The following is a 14,391-nucleotide window of genomic DNA, read 5'->3' as shown; positions in this document are numbered from 1 at the left end:
TCAGTTGGTTAAGCGACTGCCTTCGGCTCAGGTCATGATCCTGGAGTCCAGGGATCGAGTCCCACGTCGGGCTCCCTGCTGGGCGGGGAGTCTGCTTCTCCCTCTGACCCTCCCCCCTCTCATGTGCTCTCTCTCATTCTCTCTCTCAAATAAATAAATAAAATCTTTAAAAAAAAAAAAAAAGAAAAAAGAAAGCTCTGGAAATTAAAGACAGGCTTGCAGAAATAAAAGCAGAAGGGTTAGGGGGCGCCTGGGTGGCTCAGTCGTTAAGCGTCTGCCTTCGGCTCAGGTCATGATCTCAGGGTCCTGGGATCGAGCCCCGCATCTGGCTCCCTGCTCAGCGGGAAGCCTGCTTCTCCCTCTCCCACTCTCCCTGCTTGTGTTCCTGCTCTCGCTGTGTCTCTCTCTGTCAAATAAATAAATAAAAATCTTTAAAAAAAAAAAAAAAAGCAGAAGGGTTAGAGGACAGTGATGAGAAACTCTTCTAGAAAGCGTAACCAAAAGGGGCGCCTGGCGGCTCCATCAATTGGGCGTCAGACTCTCGATTTCTGCTCAGGATATGATCTCAGGGTCGTGGGACTTAACCCCATGTCGGACGGGCTCCTTGCTCAGTGCGGAGTCAGCTTGTCCCTCTCTCTCTGCTCCTCTCCTCGCTCTTTCTCTCTCTCTTACATAAATAAATAAATAAATAAATAAATAAATAAATAAATAAATAACATCTTTTTTAAAAAAAAGGAAAATGTAACTAAGAGATTAAGTGATGAAAATGAAAGAGAAAGTACAATGAACATTAGAGGATTGGAACAGAAGGTCCAACATCCGAAAACTCAAAATTCTAGAAAAGCAAAAAAGAGAAAATGGAAGGGGACACTATGAAATAAATAAGTCAAATTCATTTCTCGAACAGAAAAGCATGAGTCTCCTGACTCAGGTGTCTACCTGAGTGCCTGTCATCATGGACCTTCAGAATCCAGGTTAAAAAAAAAAGATTTACAATCTTCCAGAGGCAGAATACCAGCCACACAGAAAGGATCCCTATCAAAATGTCACGGGACATCCTGGATAGCCACACTGGAGGCCAAAAGACAATGAGAGGGTGTCTTTAAAATCTGAGGAGAAGGCATTGCCATTCTAGAATCCATGTTCAGTCACATGTAAGAATAAAAACTTTTAATTTTTTTTAAAGATTTTATTTATTCACTTGAGAGTGAGAGAGCACAAGCAGGGGGACGTGCAGAGGGAGAGGGAGAAGCAGACTCCCTGCTGAGCAGGGAGCCGAATGCGGGGCTCGATCCCAGGACCCTGGAATCATGACCTGAGCTGAAGGCAGATGCTCAACCAACTGAGCCACCCAGGCACCCCAAATAAAAACTTTTTAGATGTGAGGACTCCCCAAATTTTTCTTGCCGTATGCTCTTTCTCAGGAAGACCACTAAAGAATGTGCTCCCCGGAATGAAGGTCAGGATGATCAACGCTAGCCGCACAGCATCCCCATCCCTGCCTTAGCTCAGAAATGTCTGCATTTCCAACCTGGTCTGGCAGGAGGCTTGCTCTACCCTCACCAGATGTGCAAGCTCTTTGCCTGTTGCTTTTTGACTCAATCCCCATCCTTCCATATGCTCCAATGCTCGAGGCTGGAAGATGGGAAATGACATTTCCCTGGGCTCCCTTACCAGCTGGCCTCTGGCTAGATTCTGCTAATGGAAAGCACCAAGGAGGGATCAGAAGTCAAGATGCAAGCAAAGACCTTCCCTGTTTCTGGTGGAGCCGTCGCTGGCTGGAGAGTCTGGGCTGGTTGTTTCTTGCTTACACGGCCCAGTTCGCACAATGCCGACCCCAGCCTCGTTGATGCAGCAATTGTGTCTATAATACCATTTTCCCCTCTTGCCCTCTTGCCCCTCTGGCCCTAGAGGTCCTAACCTAGGTAGTCCCATCATCCCTGTGTCATGCTCCAGCCCCTTTAACGTGTTTGTGACCATTTTCCTGTATTAAATGTTCTGCTTAATTACTTACGAGTTCTGGTATTTTCCTGACTGGAGGGACAGCTCAGGGTTGCACCATCAGGAACACATCACCTCCAATGCCACGCGGCAGGGGAGACGTGAAATGGAGGTGGCCCACCAGCTCCTAAGTACTTTGGCTTAAACATAGCCCAGGTCACTTCCTGTCATAGTCCCTTGGCCAAATTAATCATTTAATCCCAGTTGAACTGCATATAAGACTTGGAAATATAGGAGAAGACTTGGAATATTTGGTGAGCACTAAGTGTCTCTATTAGGACTTCCAAAGGAGAGAGATGCCGTGTGAGGAAACAGATTGATGCAAGAGAGAGAGAGAGTAAGAGACACAGAGTCCCAGATGATGACACCAGAGTTCCAGGCTGACAGAGCACTCCAGAGGGCCAACTGCCCAATTTGGGTCCAAAGGAAGGAGGCTCCAGAAGGGATGTCTGGAAACAAAATGAAACAAATAGGTTTTCTGATGTGTTTGACCAGGTGGAAATTTGGGTTCACAGGCATTTAGAGAGCCAAAGGAGGATGCGGAAAGACTTTTCAGGAGATTCTAAGACTGAATCAAAGCAAATTTTAAAAAGAAAAAAAAAAAAGAGAGGAGGAGAGATTAATTCTAGGAAGAACTAAGAGTTGTACAAGAAGGGAACTAATACAAATCCTTTTACTGGGCTCAGCGGGGAAAAATATTTACAGAGATGTACTCGTGGGAACAGTACATGTGGATTTACCACTGACTGTGATGAAACTGTGGAGAGGTGTGGTCCCGTCCTGGACTTTTGCAGCTGACCATCAGAGTTGGTACAGACTCCACAAGATAAGGGCATCACGCCCAGGAAGACTGCCCCCACATAGACACCATCTGCAAGTTTGGGAGTCTCCAGGCCCCCGGCACTTCTGACCAACGGGCTACAAATTCAGGGATTCCTTTGACCTACTCAGGCCGGATCATTAACTAGATCAACTCACAGAATTCAAGAAAGTGCTATACTTACGAGTAGTTTTACTACAAGGGATACAAAGCAGGACCAGCCATGGTCCCTGAAGAGATCCAAGGTCTAGGAAGAGTCCTGAATGTAGAGCTTCTATGTCCTCTTTCTGGACATGGAGAATCTATCACCAACCAGGAAGCTCACCTGAATCATGGTGCCCATAGTTTTCATTGGTGTTTCATTGCGTAGGGATGATCGATTGAATCATTGGCCATGTGACTGACCTCAATCTCTAGCCCCAGAGGTTGGGTTGATATCACCCGGCTCAGAGCCCCAACCCTGTAATCATATGGTTGGTCTTTCTAGTATCACCAGCCCCCATCCTGGAGCTAATCCAGCCCCCTTGCCCCCCGAATAACAAAGACATTCCTATCACTGGAGAAATTGCAAGGGCTCTATCCCAGAAAACTGGATAAAGACCAGACAAATTATTATAGGGAGGAAGAAAACGTGTATGTGTGGCTTAAAGAGTTAAATCTGCATCTTCCAGAGTGGGATGTCCATAGATACTACGTAAAATGGAAAAACCAAGTAATAGCATTATAAGCATATTATTTAGAAACATGGCAAAAAAAATATCAGAAGAAACGGGACGGGACTCAGAAGCCAGGAGAGATTTTTGTTGTTGCTAAAGCCTCGTAGAACAATTTGACTTATTCAATTCAGTATATGTATTGCCTGGACAAAAAATTAAAGGGAGAGGGGCTCCTGGGTGGCTCAGTTAGTTGAGTGTCCGACTCTTGATTGCAGCTCAGGTCACGATCTTAGGGTCATGATATTAAGTCCCATGTCAGGCTCCACACTGGGCATGGAGCCTGCTTGGGATTTTCTCTCTCCCTCTCCCTCTGCCCCTCCCCACTCCCTCTGCTTGCTCTCACTTTCTTAAAAAAAAAAAAAAAATTAAAGGGAGAAAGAGGAGGAAAAGGGTGGCTGTTGTTTGTGAGGTGCTCAGTCATGGTCATGGACAGGAGAAATACTCTCCAGGATAGAACTGTTGATTGGGAAGACACCTTATGCAGGTTTTGATGATGTAAAGGTGAGCAACGTACCTGCTAAGGAGTCAGACCGAGAGGAAGGGGGAACCAAGGGTGGTCCCTCTCATCAGCCACCGGAGAACTGTCCAAAGCTGCCTAGAGGTGGAATAGCATGAGACTGAGTGACATGGAGGTCACTGGTGACATTGGAGGGAACTGTCTGGGTGGAGTGATGGGACCGAGGCCAAGTTGGAGAAGGGGGAGGGACAGGTAGATGGAGATATGGACAGAACTGCTATGGGGCATCTTCCTAGGCAGTTTGGCCACCGAGGGCAGGAGAGAGAAGAGGTTGCATGTTTTTAAGATGGGAGAGCCGGGAGAATGAGCAAATGCTCTTGGAAAGAAGCCAGCAGAGAGAGAGGTTAAAGATTCAAGGAGTGAGTGGATCCTCTGGATCCTCTGGGCATGAGGTCTCCCTGGAGGAAGGACCAGGCAGAGATAGCTCTGTTCCCAGCCCTCCGGGGGGAGGGAAGGTGCACACCTAGCTGGCCAGAGGGGAGATGCTCGCTTTTCCTTAAACTCCTGGCTAGCAGAGTGCTGTCCCTATTCCACAGATGCAAGGGAATAATTTGCCTCATTACCCAACTGGAAGAGGCCGTTGTGAATCCAGATTTTTCTGCCTCCAGAGCTAGGCTCTTGCTGCGCTGGTTCCCCTGATGAGGCAGAGGCAGGGGCAGTCCTCGGCCGCCTGGAGCTTCCAGTCTGGGGGTGAAGCTGCCAGCCAGAGCGCAAGCTTTTCAGAGGGCTAGAGGAGAAGTCCTAAACTCCACAGCCTGTGGGGCCAGGAAGCATCCAAAAATGGAACAAGGCGGGGCGGCCAGGCCAGGATGGAGACAGTAAGGAGGGAAGAGGACTGTGACCACATGAGGGCTGTGCCCACCTCCAGTGAGGCATTCCCATACTCTAGCCCAGGAACAGCTCTCTAAGGCCAGATCTTGGGATTTTTCAAGAGAATTGGAGTATCCCGATTTTAATGTGAACTCTCCAGGTTCAGACAGTGCAGCAAAGTGATGGGATATCAAGATGGTCAGGTAAGGCCTCCCTGAGGAGGAGACCCCTGACCCAGGCAGGGGTCAGCTTGGCCTGTCCAGGGACGCCTCTGCACATGGCTCCTGGGGTGGGGACCTGGGGAGGGCAGAGGTTGGGGGCGACAGAGGGGGGACCTGACCGCAGGCCTTGTGCGTAGAGGAGGCGAGCCGGGCTAACCCTTTAGTTAACGAGGGTGGCTCCCACGGCCCCATCTGGTCCTTTGGGGTCCCAGCCCACTGTCCAAAGGCGCACAAACTCCGCGCCCCGCCCCCCCCCAGCCCTGCCTTCACCATCCGAGGCTCCAGGAGGAGGGGTTCGACGGGCGGAGGCAGCAGCCCCTCTTGGGTCCGCTGGGGGGCGGATTGGGGCCCCCTCTTTAGGTGAGTGTCCTCCAGTGGAGTGCTAATGAGCCACAGCTTGGACCCGGGCCAGGGGCGCCGCGAGGCTGCACCGGCCCCCCGGGGGGTGGCAGGGCCCGGGCCCGGAGCCTCGCCCGCCGCCCCCCCGGGGCAGCGACAGTCGCCACCCGCGGGTGAGCGGCCGGGCGGGGAAGGGTTAAGCCCACCGAGCTCGCGGCGGCCTAGAGCGGCGGCGGCGGCGGCGCGGGGGCCGGGGCGCGGGGCGCGCGGGTGGCGGGCGGGGGACAGGATGCGGATGCCGGGGGGACTTCCTGTGCCGGCCCCGCCGCCCCCGCCCCCGGCCCGCTGCCCGCTGCCGGCCGGACACACGCTCGGGCGGGCGGGCGAGCCAACGGGACCCCGGCGCGGGCCGCCCCCCGCCCGCCGGCTCCGGGCACCTGTGGCCGCCGGCGGACCCCGGCCGGACCCGGGCGGCCCCCTCCCTCTCCCCCCCCGGGGACCTGGGGCCGGACCCCCGCCCCGGCCGGCCCCCAGCCCCCTACCCCCCCCTCCCCTGGCCGCCGACACCAACTTCTGCTCGCGAACTCCGTTCTGCCCCTTTTTTGGCCCAGGGCGACCTCGACGGCCCTGACAGCGACAGGCCCGCCGCGGTGCCCAGAAAGGCCCCCTGTGGCCCAGCGCCTCCCCGGCTCTTTCTGGATGGAGGCGCCTCAGGAAGGAGCTAGCGGCCTGCACGCTCCCGCCGCTGCTGACCACACCTCCCCTGGCGCCGAGGCCGCTGCGAAGAGCAGGAAATGCTGCACCAGGTGGGCCCAGCGGGGAGGTGGGCGGGGGGCGCTCTCCGGAGGGCTTCTGGACTGGATTCTGCAAAGGGGAGTTGGAGTTATCCTGCTCGGAGGGGAGGCAGGACTGGATGTGGGGATACCTCTGCAGGGGCCGGAGTGGATGCAGGAGAGAGGTGGGGAACCTTCCAGACTTCAGGAGCCCCTGGGCCAGAGCTGATTCCATGGGTTGTGCTCTGGAAACCTGCCTTCCTAGGGAGCTGAGGTGGCATCTGGAACCTGTGGCCTGCTTGTGGCCTTGGAAGGCTGGGTGAACCCCAACAGCGCTCTGGGAGGCAAGAAACCAGGGAGGTGAACACACTTGTCAGTGCTTTGAAGGGGGCGGTGGAATGTGAGGTGTCTCTCTTTTTCTGCAAACTTCCTCAAATGTCCCTTGTGGGACTCCAGCTCCCTAGTGAAAGCCGGTTCCCACAGTCGGCTCTCAGTGAGGAGCAGATGTACCAGCAGCCCCTAAGCCTGGGGCTGAGCATGGGCCCTGCAAAGTTGGGACAGGAAGGTCTGCCCCTGGGGGGGAGCGGAGGGGGGGATGAATGGGCCCTGGGAGCTGAGCCTCCAGGCAGCCCTGCGCCTCCCTTCCCCAGCTATGGATTGCACCGTCCTCCTTTCCAGCCTGGGTGGAGATGGAGGGCTCTCTGGCAGTCAGTGCCACGGGGCTGGGGGCTCACAGCACTCCTGCCCACCTGAACAGCTTCCTCATTCCTCTCAGCACAGCTGCCCCCCCGGGATCTTGGTCTGAACGCTAGGATGGAGCTGGGGGCAGCCACTGAGACCTTCGTGCTGGAGCTTCGGTGTCTTGAAGATGGGGGCCCAGGGCCTGGCACCCTCTCAGGTGAGGGGCTTGTGAGGGGTGTGGCTCTGACCTAGAGCAGGAGATAGTCCTCAGCCCCTGGGAGGACCTTTTGACAGGGCCCCAGGCCTGCTGTGGCCGAGAGAGGGGGGGCTGTAGGGTGCGGGGCAGCCTGCTGTCTGCAAGGGCGCTCACTTGGTGGTTTCCAGGTGGGGAGGGCAGGCTGCAACCTCTCACGCCAGCTGACTTGAGCTGCCTGCAGTAACACTGGCAGGTTGGCCTCAGGATTTTCTGAGGCGGCTCCGTCAGGCTGTGGTTTTGCTGGTGACAGGCTCCTGACAGTGCAGACATTCTCAGCCCATGCCCTGGACCCCGGATGTGTGCTGGCTGGGAGCTGCTGCTGTGTCCTCAGTGGTCATGTAGTCTCCACTGCCCTCCTACCTGTCCCGGGCTCCAGACTCAAGTTCTCAGATTGAAATCAGGGGCTCTCTCCCTTGTGCCCCAGGCATTGGCCCCCTGGCTTCTCTTTTTCCTGTGGCCTTCTCTGACCTTGTCCGCTTTTCCTGACCTCTGCTTCCATCCATCTTTCTCCCCTTTTGCCCAGAGCCAAATGTGGCCTGTAGAACCTTCCAAGATGCCTTCTCCCTCTGGCACCCACTCTGGGCCAACTTTCTATGGTGGTCATGCTCCTGGGAGCCAGTTTCCCTCTCTGTCCTTTGAGGGCACTAAGTGAGGGCTGGCTCAAGGTTGAACAGCGTGAAAAGAACCAACGAAATTGGAGGGGTTGGGTGGGGATGTGTGGAGGAAATGAGGGGTCTTCCGGCTCAAATATTTGACCGAGAAAAGTCTTGCAAGGGTATACACATCAGGTGAACTTAATGTTTACTAAAACATCATTGTTAAAAATGCTGACGTGGCTGCAAGAAGCCGGGACTGGCCACACGGCCAAATGCTGGGCTAGAAATGTGAGGACTCAAACAGAGGCGCGATGTGTCCCTGCTGCTCTCAGAGGTGGCGGGAGGCTGGAGTGGCTCAGACCTGCTTGGGGGACAGAGGACAGGTTTGCATGGCTATCTTTGCTCACCATGCGCCTACTCCTGGCTAGTGTGTGTATGTGAAAAATACCTGTCCTTTAACCTAAGCAAACATTATTAGGAATAGTTTTCTAAAAGGAAATTATTTACATGGAGATATCCCTTGGTTTTATTAGATCAATATACTCCTGGAAAAGTGGCCAGAAAGCAAAATTTTATAAATAAAACCCCTGCTTTCCATTATAAAATTGAAAATATGAGGCGGGGGACGCCTGGGTGGCTCAGTCGGTTAAGCGTCTGCCTTCGGCTCAGGTCATGATCCCGGGGTCCTGGGATCGAGTCCGCATCAGGCTCCTTGCTCCACAGGGAGCCTGCCTCTCCCTCTGCCTGCTGCTCCCCCTGCTTGTGCTCTCTCTCTCTCTCTCTCTGATAAATAAATAAAATCTTAAAAAAGAAAAAAATATGGGGCAGTAGGAAAAATAAATGTTGAAATCAGACTTGGGAATGGAGCAAGCCTCTTTGGACTTTCTAGGAACACAGTATAAATGCTCGAAACGAGAAAGGACACATGGCTATTGTGCAGAGTGACACGTGACAACGGGGTGACACGTAGGTGGCAGGGGTTACTGAGCACCTGCACAGCGCTGAGCCGCACCCGTGCCCCTCGAATTCTCGCTGGGTCCCCGAGGAGGGTCGATCTCCTTTTGCAGACAGGGAGACTCAGGTTCCCAGAGGTCACATAACTGGCCGGTCGCCATGTGGGCCTGTGGAGTTAGTCCTTTCTGTTCCAGACTAACAATCTCAAGCATGTCCCATCTCGAGGCTGTTTCACACGGGACTAGTTGTGTCCTCGGTATTTCCAAACTGTTCGTCAGTTTGCAAACTAATTTCCTAACCCACAGGGAGAGGGGGTTTGTCAAGCACCCGCCTGGTTCTAGAGGCTTCACCCAGGAAGCTGGAAGTGTGGGTATCCTGAGGCTGTTACTGACAGGGAGGCCTCTGAGGCTGTAGGAGGAGTGGTAGTTAGGGCCTGACCTGAGGACTTCCCGCTGGAAACCTCGTGCTCTCTCTGACACTTCAGGGACTTTTAGAAACCACCTGTGGTAATACTTCCAGGCAGCTTTACAGAGATTCTTTATTATTTACAGAGAAGGCAAGTTCTCACTTATTTAAGGCAAGACCCTAACTGAGGTCAGAGTTCAGCGTGGGCTTGTGGCTTAGCTGTCCGAGTGGCTTGTTCGCTGATTCCCACTGGATGGTAATTAAGCCCCAGAGACTTCTCGGGGAATGGTGTTGGGGGGGCCCCAGACACCCAGACTCTTGTCACTGCCAAGATCTAAGCATGGAGGCTGTGTGGAGGAAGGCCCAGAGGAGAGGTCAGAGAGTCAGGGTCCAGAGTGACGCGACCCGCAGTCCTTCGGCACATTTCTAAGCCAGCCCCACACCTCTGGGCATTTCAGTTTCTGCCACGCTGCCATGGCCAATTGACCCAGTGCTTTTGGGTCCCTGCTGAGAGCTCAACAGTGCGTCCTAGAGTGGCTGTCCATGGGGCAGGGTAAACGGGGAGGTCCTGGGGGTCTGACCCCGAGAGCTGCCTGTAGATCTTTCTCTCCTGGCTTCCTGCCATTTCCACTACAGGTGGCAGCGGTGGGGGTGAGAATCAAGAGGAAGAAGAGGCTCAGGAGAAGAATGGCAGCCCACCACGGCCAACAAGCTCAGCCCCGATGGGGGCCGGGGAACTCGCTGAGGAAGCACAGCCCGGACAGCAGGAGTTGCAACTGCAACAGTCAGAATGGCAACGAGAGCTGCAGCCAGAGCAGCAAACACAAAGCCAGCCGTCAGGACAGCAGCTAGAATTGCAGCAGCAAGATGGGCAAGGCCAGCTGCCTCAACAAAACAAGGACCTGCAGGGAACACCCCAACCTGTGCCCCCTGGGCAGCTGAGACCACAGCTGCAGCTGATGCAACGGCAGGAACAAACACAGGAGCAGCAAGTGCAGGAGCAACAACTGTGGCAGCAACAGCAGAAACTGTTACAAGAGCAGGAGCAGTTACAGCAGCAGCAGCAGGACCTGCAGCAGGAACAGTTACAGCAGCAGCAGCAGCACCTGCGACAGGAACAGTTACAGCAGCTGCAGCAGCAGCAGGACCTGCAGCAGGAACAGTCACAGCAGCTGCAGCACATGCAACAGGAACAGTTACAGCAGCAGCAGCAGCACCTGCAGCAGGAACAGTCACAGCAGCTGCAGCACATGCAACAGGAACAGTTACAGCAGCAGCAGCACCTGCAGCAGGAACAGTTACAGCAGCTGCAGCACCTGCAGCAGGACCAGTCACAGCAGCAGCAGGACCTGCAGCAGGAACAGTTACAGCAGCTGCAGCAGCAGCAGGACCTGCAGCAGGAACAGTTACAGCAGCTGCAGCATCTGCAGCAGGACCAGTCACAGCAGCAGCAGCACCTGCGGCAGGACCAGTCACAGCAGCTGCAGCACCTGCGGCAGGACCAGTCACAGCAGCAGCAGCAGCAGCACCTGCAGCAGGACCAGTTACAGCAGCAGCAGCACCTGCAGCAGGACCAGTCACAGCAGCTGCAGCACCTGCAGCAGGAACAGTTACAGCACCTGCAGCAGCACCTGCAGCAGGAACAGTTACAGCAGCTGCAGCACCTGCAGCAGGAACAGTCACAGCAGCAGCAGGACCTGCAGCAGGAACAGTCACAGCAGCAGCACCTGCAGCAGGAACAGTCACAGCAGCAGCAGCACCTGCAGCAGGACCAGTTACAGAAGCAGCAGCAGGACCTGCAGCAGGACCAGTTACAGCAGCAGCAGCAGCACCTGCGGCAGGAACAGTCACAGCAGCTGCAGCAGCAGCACCTGCAGCAGGAACAGTCACAGCAGCTGCAGCACCTGCAGCAGGACCAGTTACAGCAGCAGAAGCAGCAGGACCTGCAGCAGGAACTGTTACAGCAGCAGCAGCACCTGCAGCAGGAACAGTCACAGCAGCAGCAGCAGCAGCACCTGCGGCAGGACCAGTTACAGCAGCAGCAGGACCTGCAGCAGGAACAGTCACAGCAGCTGCAGCACCTGCGGCAGGACCAGTTACAGCAGCAGCAGCAGCACCTGCAGCAGGAACAGTTACAGCAGCAGCAGCAGCACCTGCAGCAGGACCAGTCACAGCAGCTGCAGCACCTGCAGCAGGAACAGTCACAGCAGCTGCAGCACCTGCAGCAGGACCAGTTACAGCAGCAGAAGCAGGAGGAACAGTTACAGCAGCAGCACCTACAGCAGGACCAGTTACAGCAGCAGCAGCAGCACCTGCAGCAGGAACAGTTACAGCAGCAGCAGCAGCACCTGCAGCAGGACCAGTCACAGCAGCTGCAGCACCTGCAGCAGGAACAGTCACAGCAGCTGCAGCACCTGCAGCAGGACCAGTTACAGCAGCAGAAGCAGGAGGAACAGTTACAGCAGCAGCACCTACAGCAGGACCAGTTACAGCAGCAGCAGCAGCAGCAGGAGGAGGAGGAGGAACAGTTACAGCAGCAACAGCAGCAACAGTTACAGCAGCAGCAGCAGCAACAGTTACAGCAGCAGCAGCAGTTACAGCAGCAAGAGCAGGAACAGTTACAGATGCAGCAGCAGCAACAGTTACAGCAGCAGCAACATCAGCAGGACCAGTTGCAGCAGCTGCAGCAGGAACAGCAGAAGCAGGAGGAACAGTTACAGCAGCAGCAGCTGCAGCAGCAGCAGGAACTGTTACAGCAGCAGCGGCAGGAACAGTTACAGCAGCAGCAGCTGCAGCAGCAGCTGCTGCACCAGCAACAGTTACAGCAGCAGCAGCTGCAGCAGCAAGAACAGTTGCAAGAGCAGCAGCAGCCCCGTCCACTGGAGCCAGAGGAGGAGGAAGAGGTGGAGCTGGAGCTCATGCCGGTGGACCTGGGGACGGAGCAGGAACTGGAGCAGCAGCGGCAGGAGCTAGAGCGGCAGCAGGAGCTGGAGAGACAACAGGAACAGCGGCAGCTGCAGCTCAAACTGCAGGAGCAGCTGCAGCAGCTGGAGCAGCAGCTGGAGCAGCAGCAGCAGCAGCTGGAGCAGCAGCAGGAGGTGCAGCTGGAGCTGACCCCGGTGGATCTGGGAGCCCAGCAGCAGGAGGTGCAGCTGGAGCTGACCCCCGTGCAGCCGGAGCTGCAGCTGGAGCTGGTGCCCGCCGCAGCGGGCGGCGGGCCTCCGGCCCCGGGCGCTCCAGCCGCGGTCGTGGTGGCCCCCCCGGGCTACGTGGTGCTGCAGGAGCTCATGGTGTTGCCGGCCGTGGCGGCGCCCGCGGTGGTGGCCATCCCGGGCCCCGCGGGCAGCGCGGCGCTCACTCCGGCCAGGCAGCGGCGGCGGCGGCGCGCGCGGGACCGGCCGACCATCTGCGGCGAGTGCGGCAAGGGCTTCAGCCGCAGCACGGACCTGGTGCGGCACCAGGCCACGCACACGGGCGAGCGGCCGCACCGCTGCGGCGAGTGCGGCAAGGGCTTCTCGCAGCACTCCAACCTGGTGACGCACCAGCGCATCCACACGGGCGAGAAGCCCTACGCCTGCTCCTACTGCGCCAAGCGCTTCAGCGAGAGCTCGGCGCTCGTGCAGCACCAGCGCACGCACACCGGCGAGCGGCCCTACGCCTGCGCCGACTGCGGCAAGCGCTTCAGCGTCTCGTCCAACCTCCTGCGCCACCGGCGCACGCACTCGGGCGAGCGGCCGTACGTGTGCGAGGACTGCGGCGAGCGCTTCCGCCACAAGGTGCAGATCCGCCGCCACGAGCGCCAGCTGCACGGCGCCGGCCGCTCGCGAGGCCTGGGCCTGCTCCGCGGCACGCGCGCGCCCACCGGCGGCCCACCGCGCTCCGAGCAGGCGCCCTGACCGGGACCGGGACCGGGACCGGCGGGCACGGAGGGGAGGCTGGGGCCGCGGAGGGCGCGGGCTCCTCCCGCCCTGTTCCGTGGCCGCGGGGCCGGGCTGCCGGCGCTGTCCTTGCTTAGCGGAGGGGAGGCCCCGTTCGCACACGGAGCCTCGGAAGCGCTCGTCGCGCCACGACAGGAAAGAGAGGAAGGAGAGGAAGGCCGCCGGGGCCACGCAGCCCGGGTGCTGCGCATCCCCACGAACAGCGCGCCGCACCGCTTTGTTCCCGGGTGCCGATCCGTGAGGAGCCTGCTAAAGCCCTTCCCCCGGAAAACTGGACTTGGGAGAAGTGAGAGCCACAGGAGAAAACTGCCGGTGACACGTGTGACAGTTGGTGACATCAGACATGCATCGCACACTAACCAGGGAATCAAATATATGTGGTAAAACGCACATGGATAGGATTTGGTCCTGGTGAAAATTTCTTCAAGGAAAAAAAAATGGGGGAAAAAAGGAAATGTATCTGCACTTTGTAGAAAACCGATCAAGGCGTTAAATTGTCCTCAATGGCATTTGCCTTGAAAGTACTTTCTAGAATGAAAATGCCTCAGGGTGGATATCATCCTGATTAAAATGTTTGTGTTCATAAGCACAGGGTCAGAGTGTCCCCTGGGTCAATGCACAAATGCCAGGAAGCCCTTCCCTGGGTCGAAGGTAAACCTTCCCCCCTGGGGATCCCAGGGTTCCAGCGAGTGTGGGAGGCAGGCTCTCGCCCTCTTTGCTGCCAAGGTCCCGCGCCCACGGTGGCCTGGCAGTGTCCTCTTGAGCAGGAGCCTGCGGCTGAAGCAGAGGGCATTCGAGAATGCTCTCCACAGTCCAGTGGAGTGTTCCCCTTGGGGAAGGAGCTCTGAGCTCAGCCCGCCCAGACCTCCCTGGGATCTGCCATCTCTGGGCTTCTCTTTTGCTTGTCCAGGGACTAAGGCTATGGGGTTGGGGCCTTGAGACCCAGGGGCAAGGGTTCTCCTGGGCCGGGCTATGCAGGGCGCTGGCCTGAGCAGATCCGGCCTCATCACTGGTGGGGTCAGAGGGAGAAATTGGGGGACAAAGGTTAGAGGCAACAGAAATGCTTTTTACAACGTTTACAGAATTGTCTGGGGGTCTGTCCGAGCATCGGCAATGTTAATGCCTGTGGGAAAGCAGGACAGTGGAGGAGGCTGCCCGCCCCTTCTGCCCCAAGTGCTTGCTTCCTGCTCTTGACTTCCCACGTGCGGCTGCTTCGATGCTGCCCCTCTCTTCGCTCCCTGCTTCTCCTTTACTAACACAGCCTGCGGCATTTTACAAATGTGTTGGTTAAGTGAGAAACAAAAATTGAAAAATAAATTTAAATGAAGAAATACGTTGTCTTGTCTTTGTGTTTTCACGGCTGG

The 14,391-nt window shown here is 56.4% G+C and overlaps 1 protein-coding gene across 3 annotated transcripts; it reads left to right on the top strand.

Annotated features, from left to right (window-relative positions):
* The first annotated feature begins 4,854 nt into the window (after positions 1–4,854).
* ZNF853 (zinc finger protein 853) lies at positions 4,855–14,358 on the top strand. Of its 3 annotated transcripts, XM_078074293.1 has the most exons (4): positions 4,855–5,067; positions 6,036–6,230; positions 6,978–7,095; positions 9,726–14,358. In XM_078074293.1, the coding sequence occupies exons 2-4, from the start codon at positions 6,219–6,221 to the stop codon at positions 12,983–12,985; spliced, it is 3,390 nt and encodes a 1,129-aa protein (XP_077930419.1). In that variant the 5' UTR covers positions 4,855–5,067; positions 6,036–6,218; the 3' UTR covers positions 12,986–14,358. The 3 variants fall into 3 exon arrangements, with proteins under 3 accessions (XP_077930419.1, XP_077930418.1, XP_077930420.1); XM_078074292.1 differs by lacking the exon at positions 4,855–5,067 and having other exon boundaries at positions 5,720–6,230; XM_078074294.1 differs by lacking the exon at positions 4,855–5,067 and having other exon boundaries at positions 5,720–6,230; positions 6,973–7,095.
* The last annotated feature ends 33 nt before the right edge of the window (positions 14,359–14,391 follow it).

Source organism: Halichoerus grypus, chromosome 6 (assembly GCF_964656455.1).
Source record: "Halichoerus grypus chromosome 6, mHalGry1.hap1.1, whole genome shotgun sequence".
NCBI classification, from domain to species: Eukaryota; Metazoa; Chordata; class Mammalia; order Carnivora; family Phocidae; genus Halichoerus; species Halichoerus grypus.
Note: the sequence above shows the minus strand (reverse complement) of the source record. Positions and strands in the feature narration are given on the sequence as shown.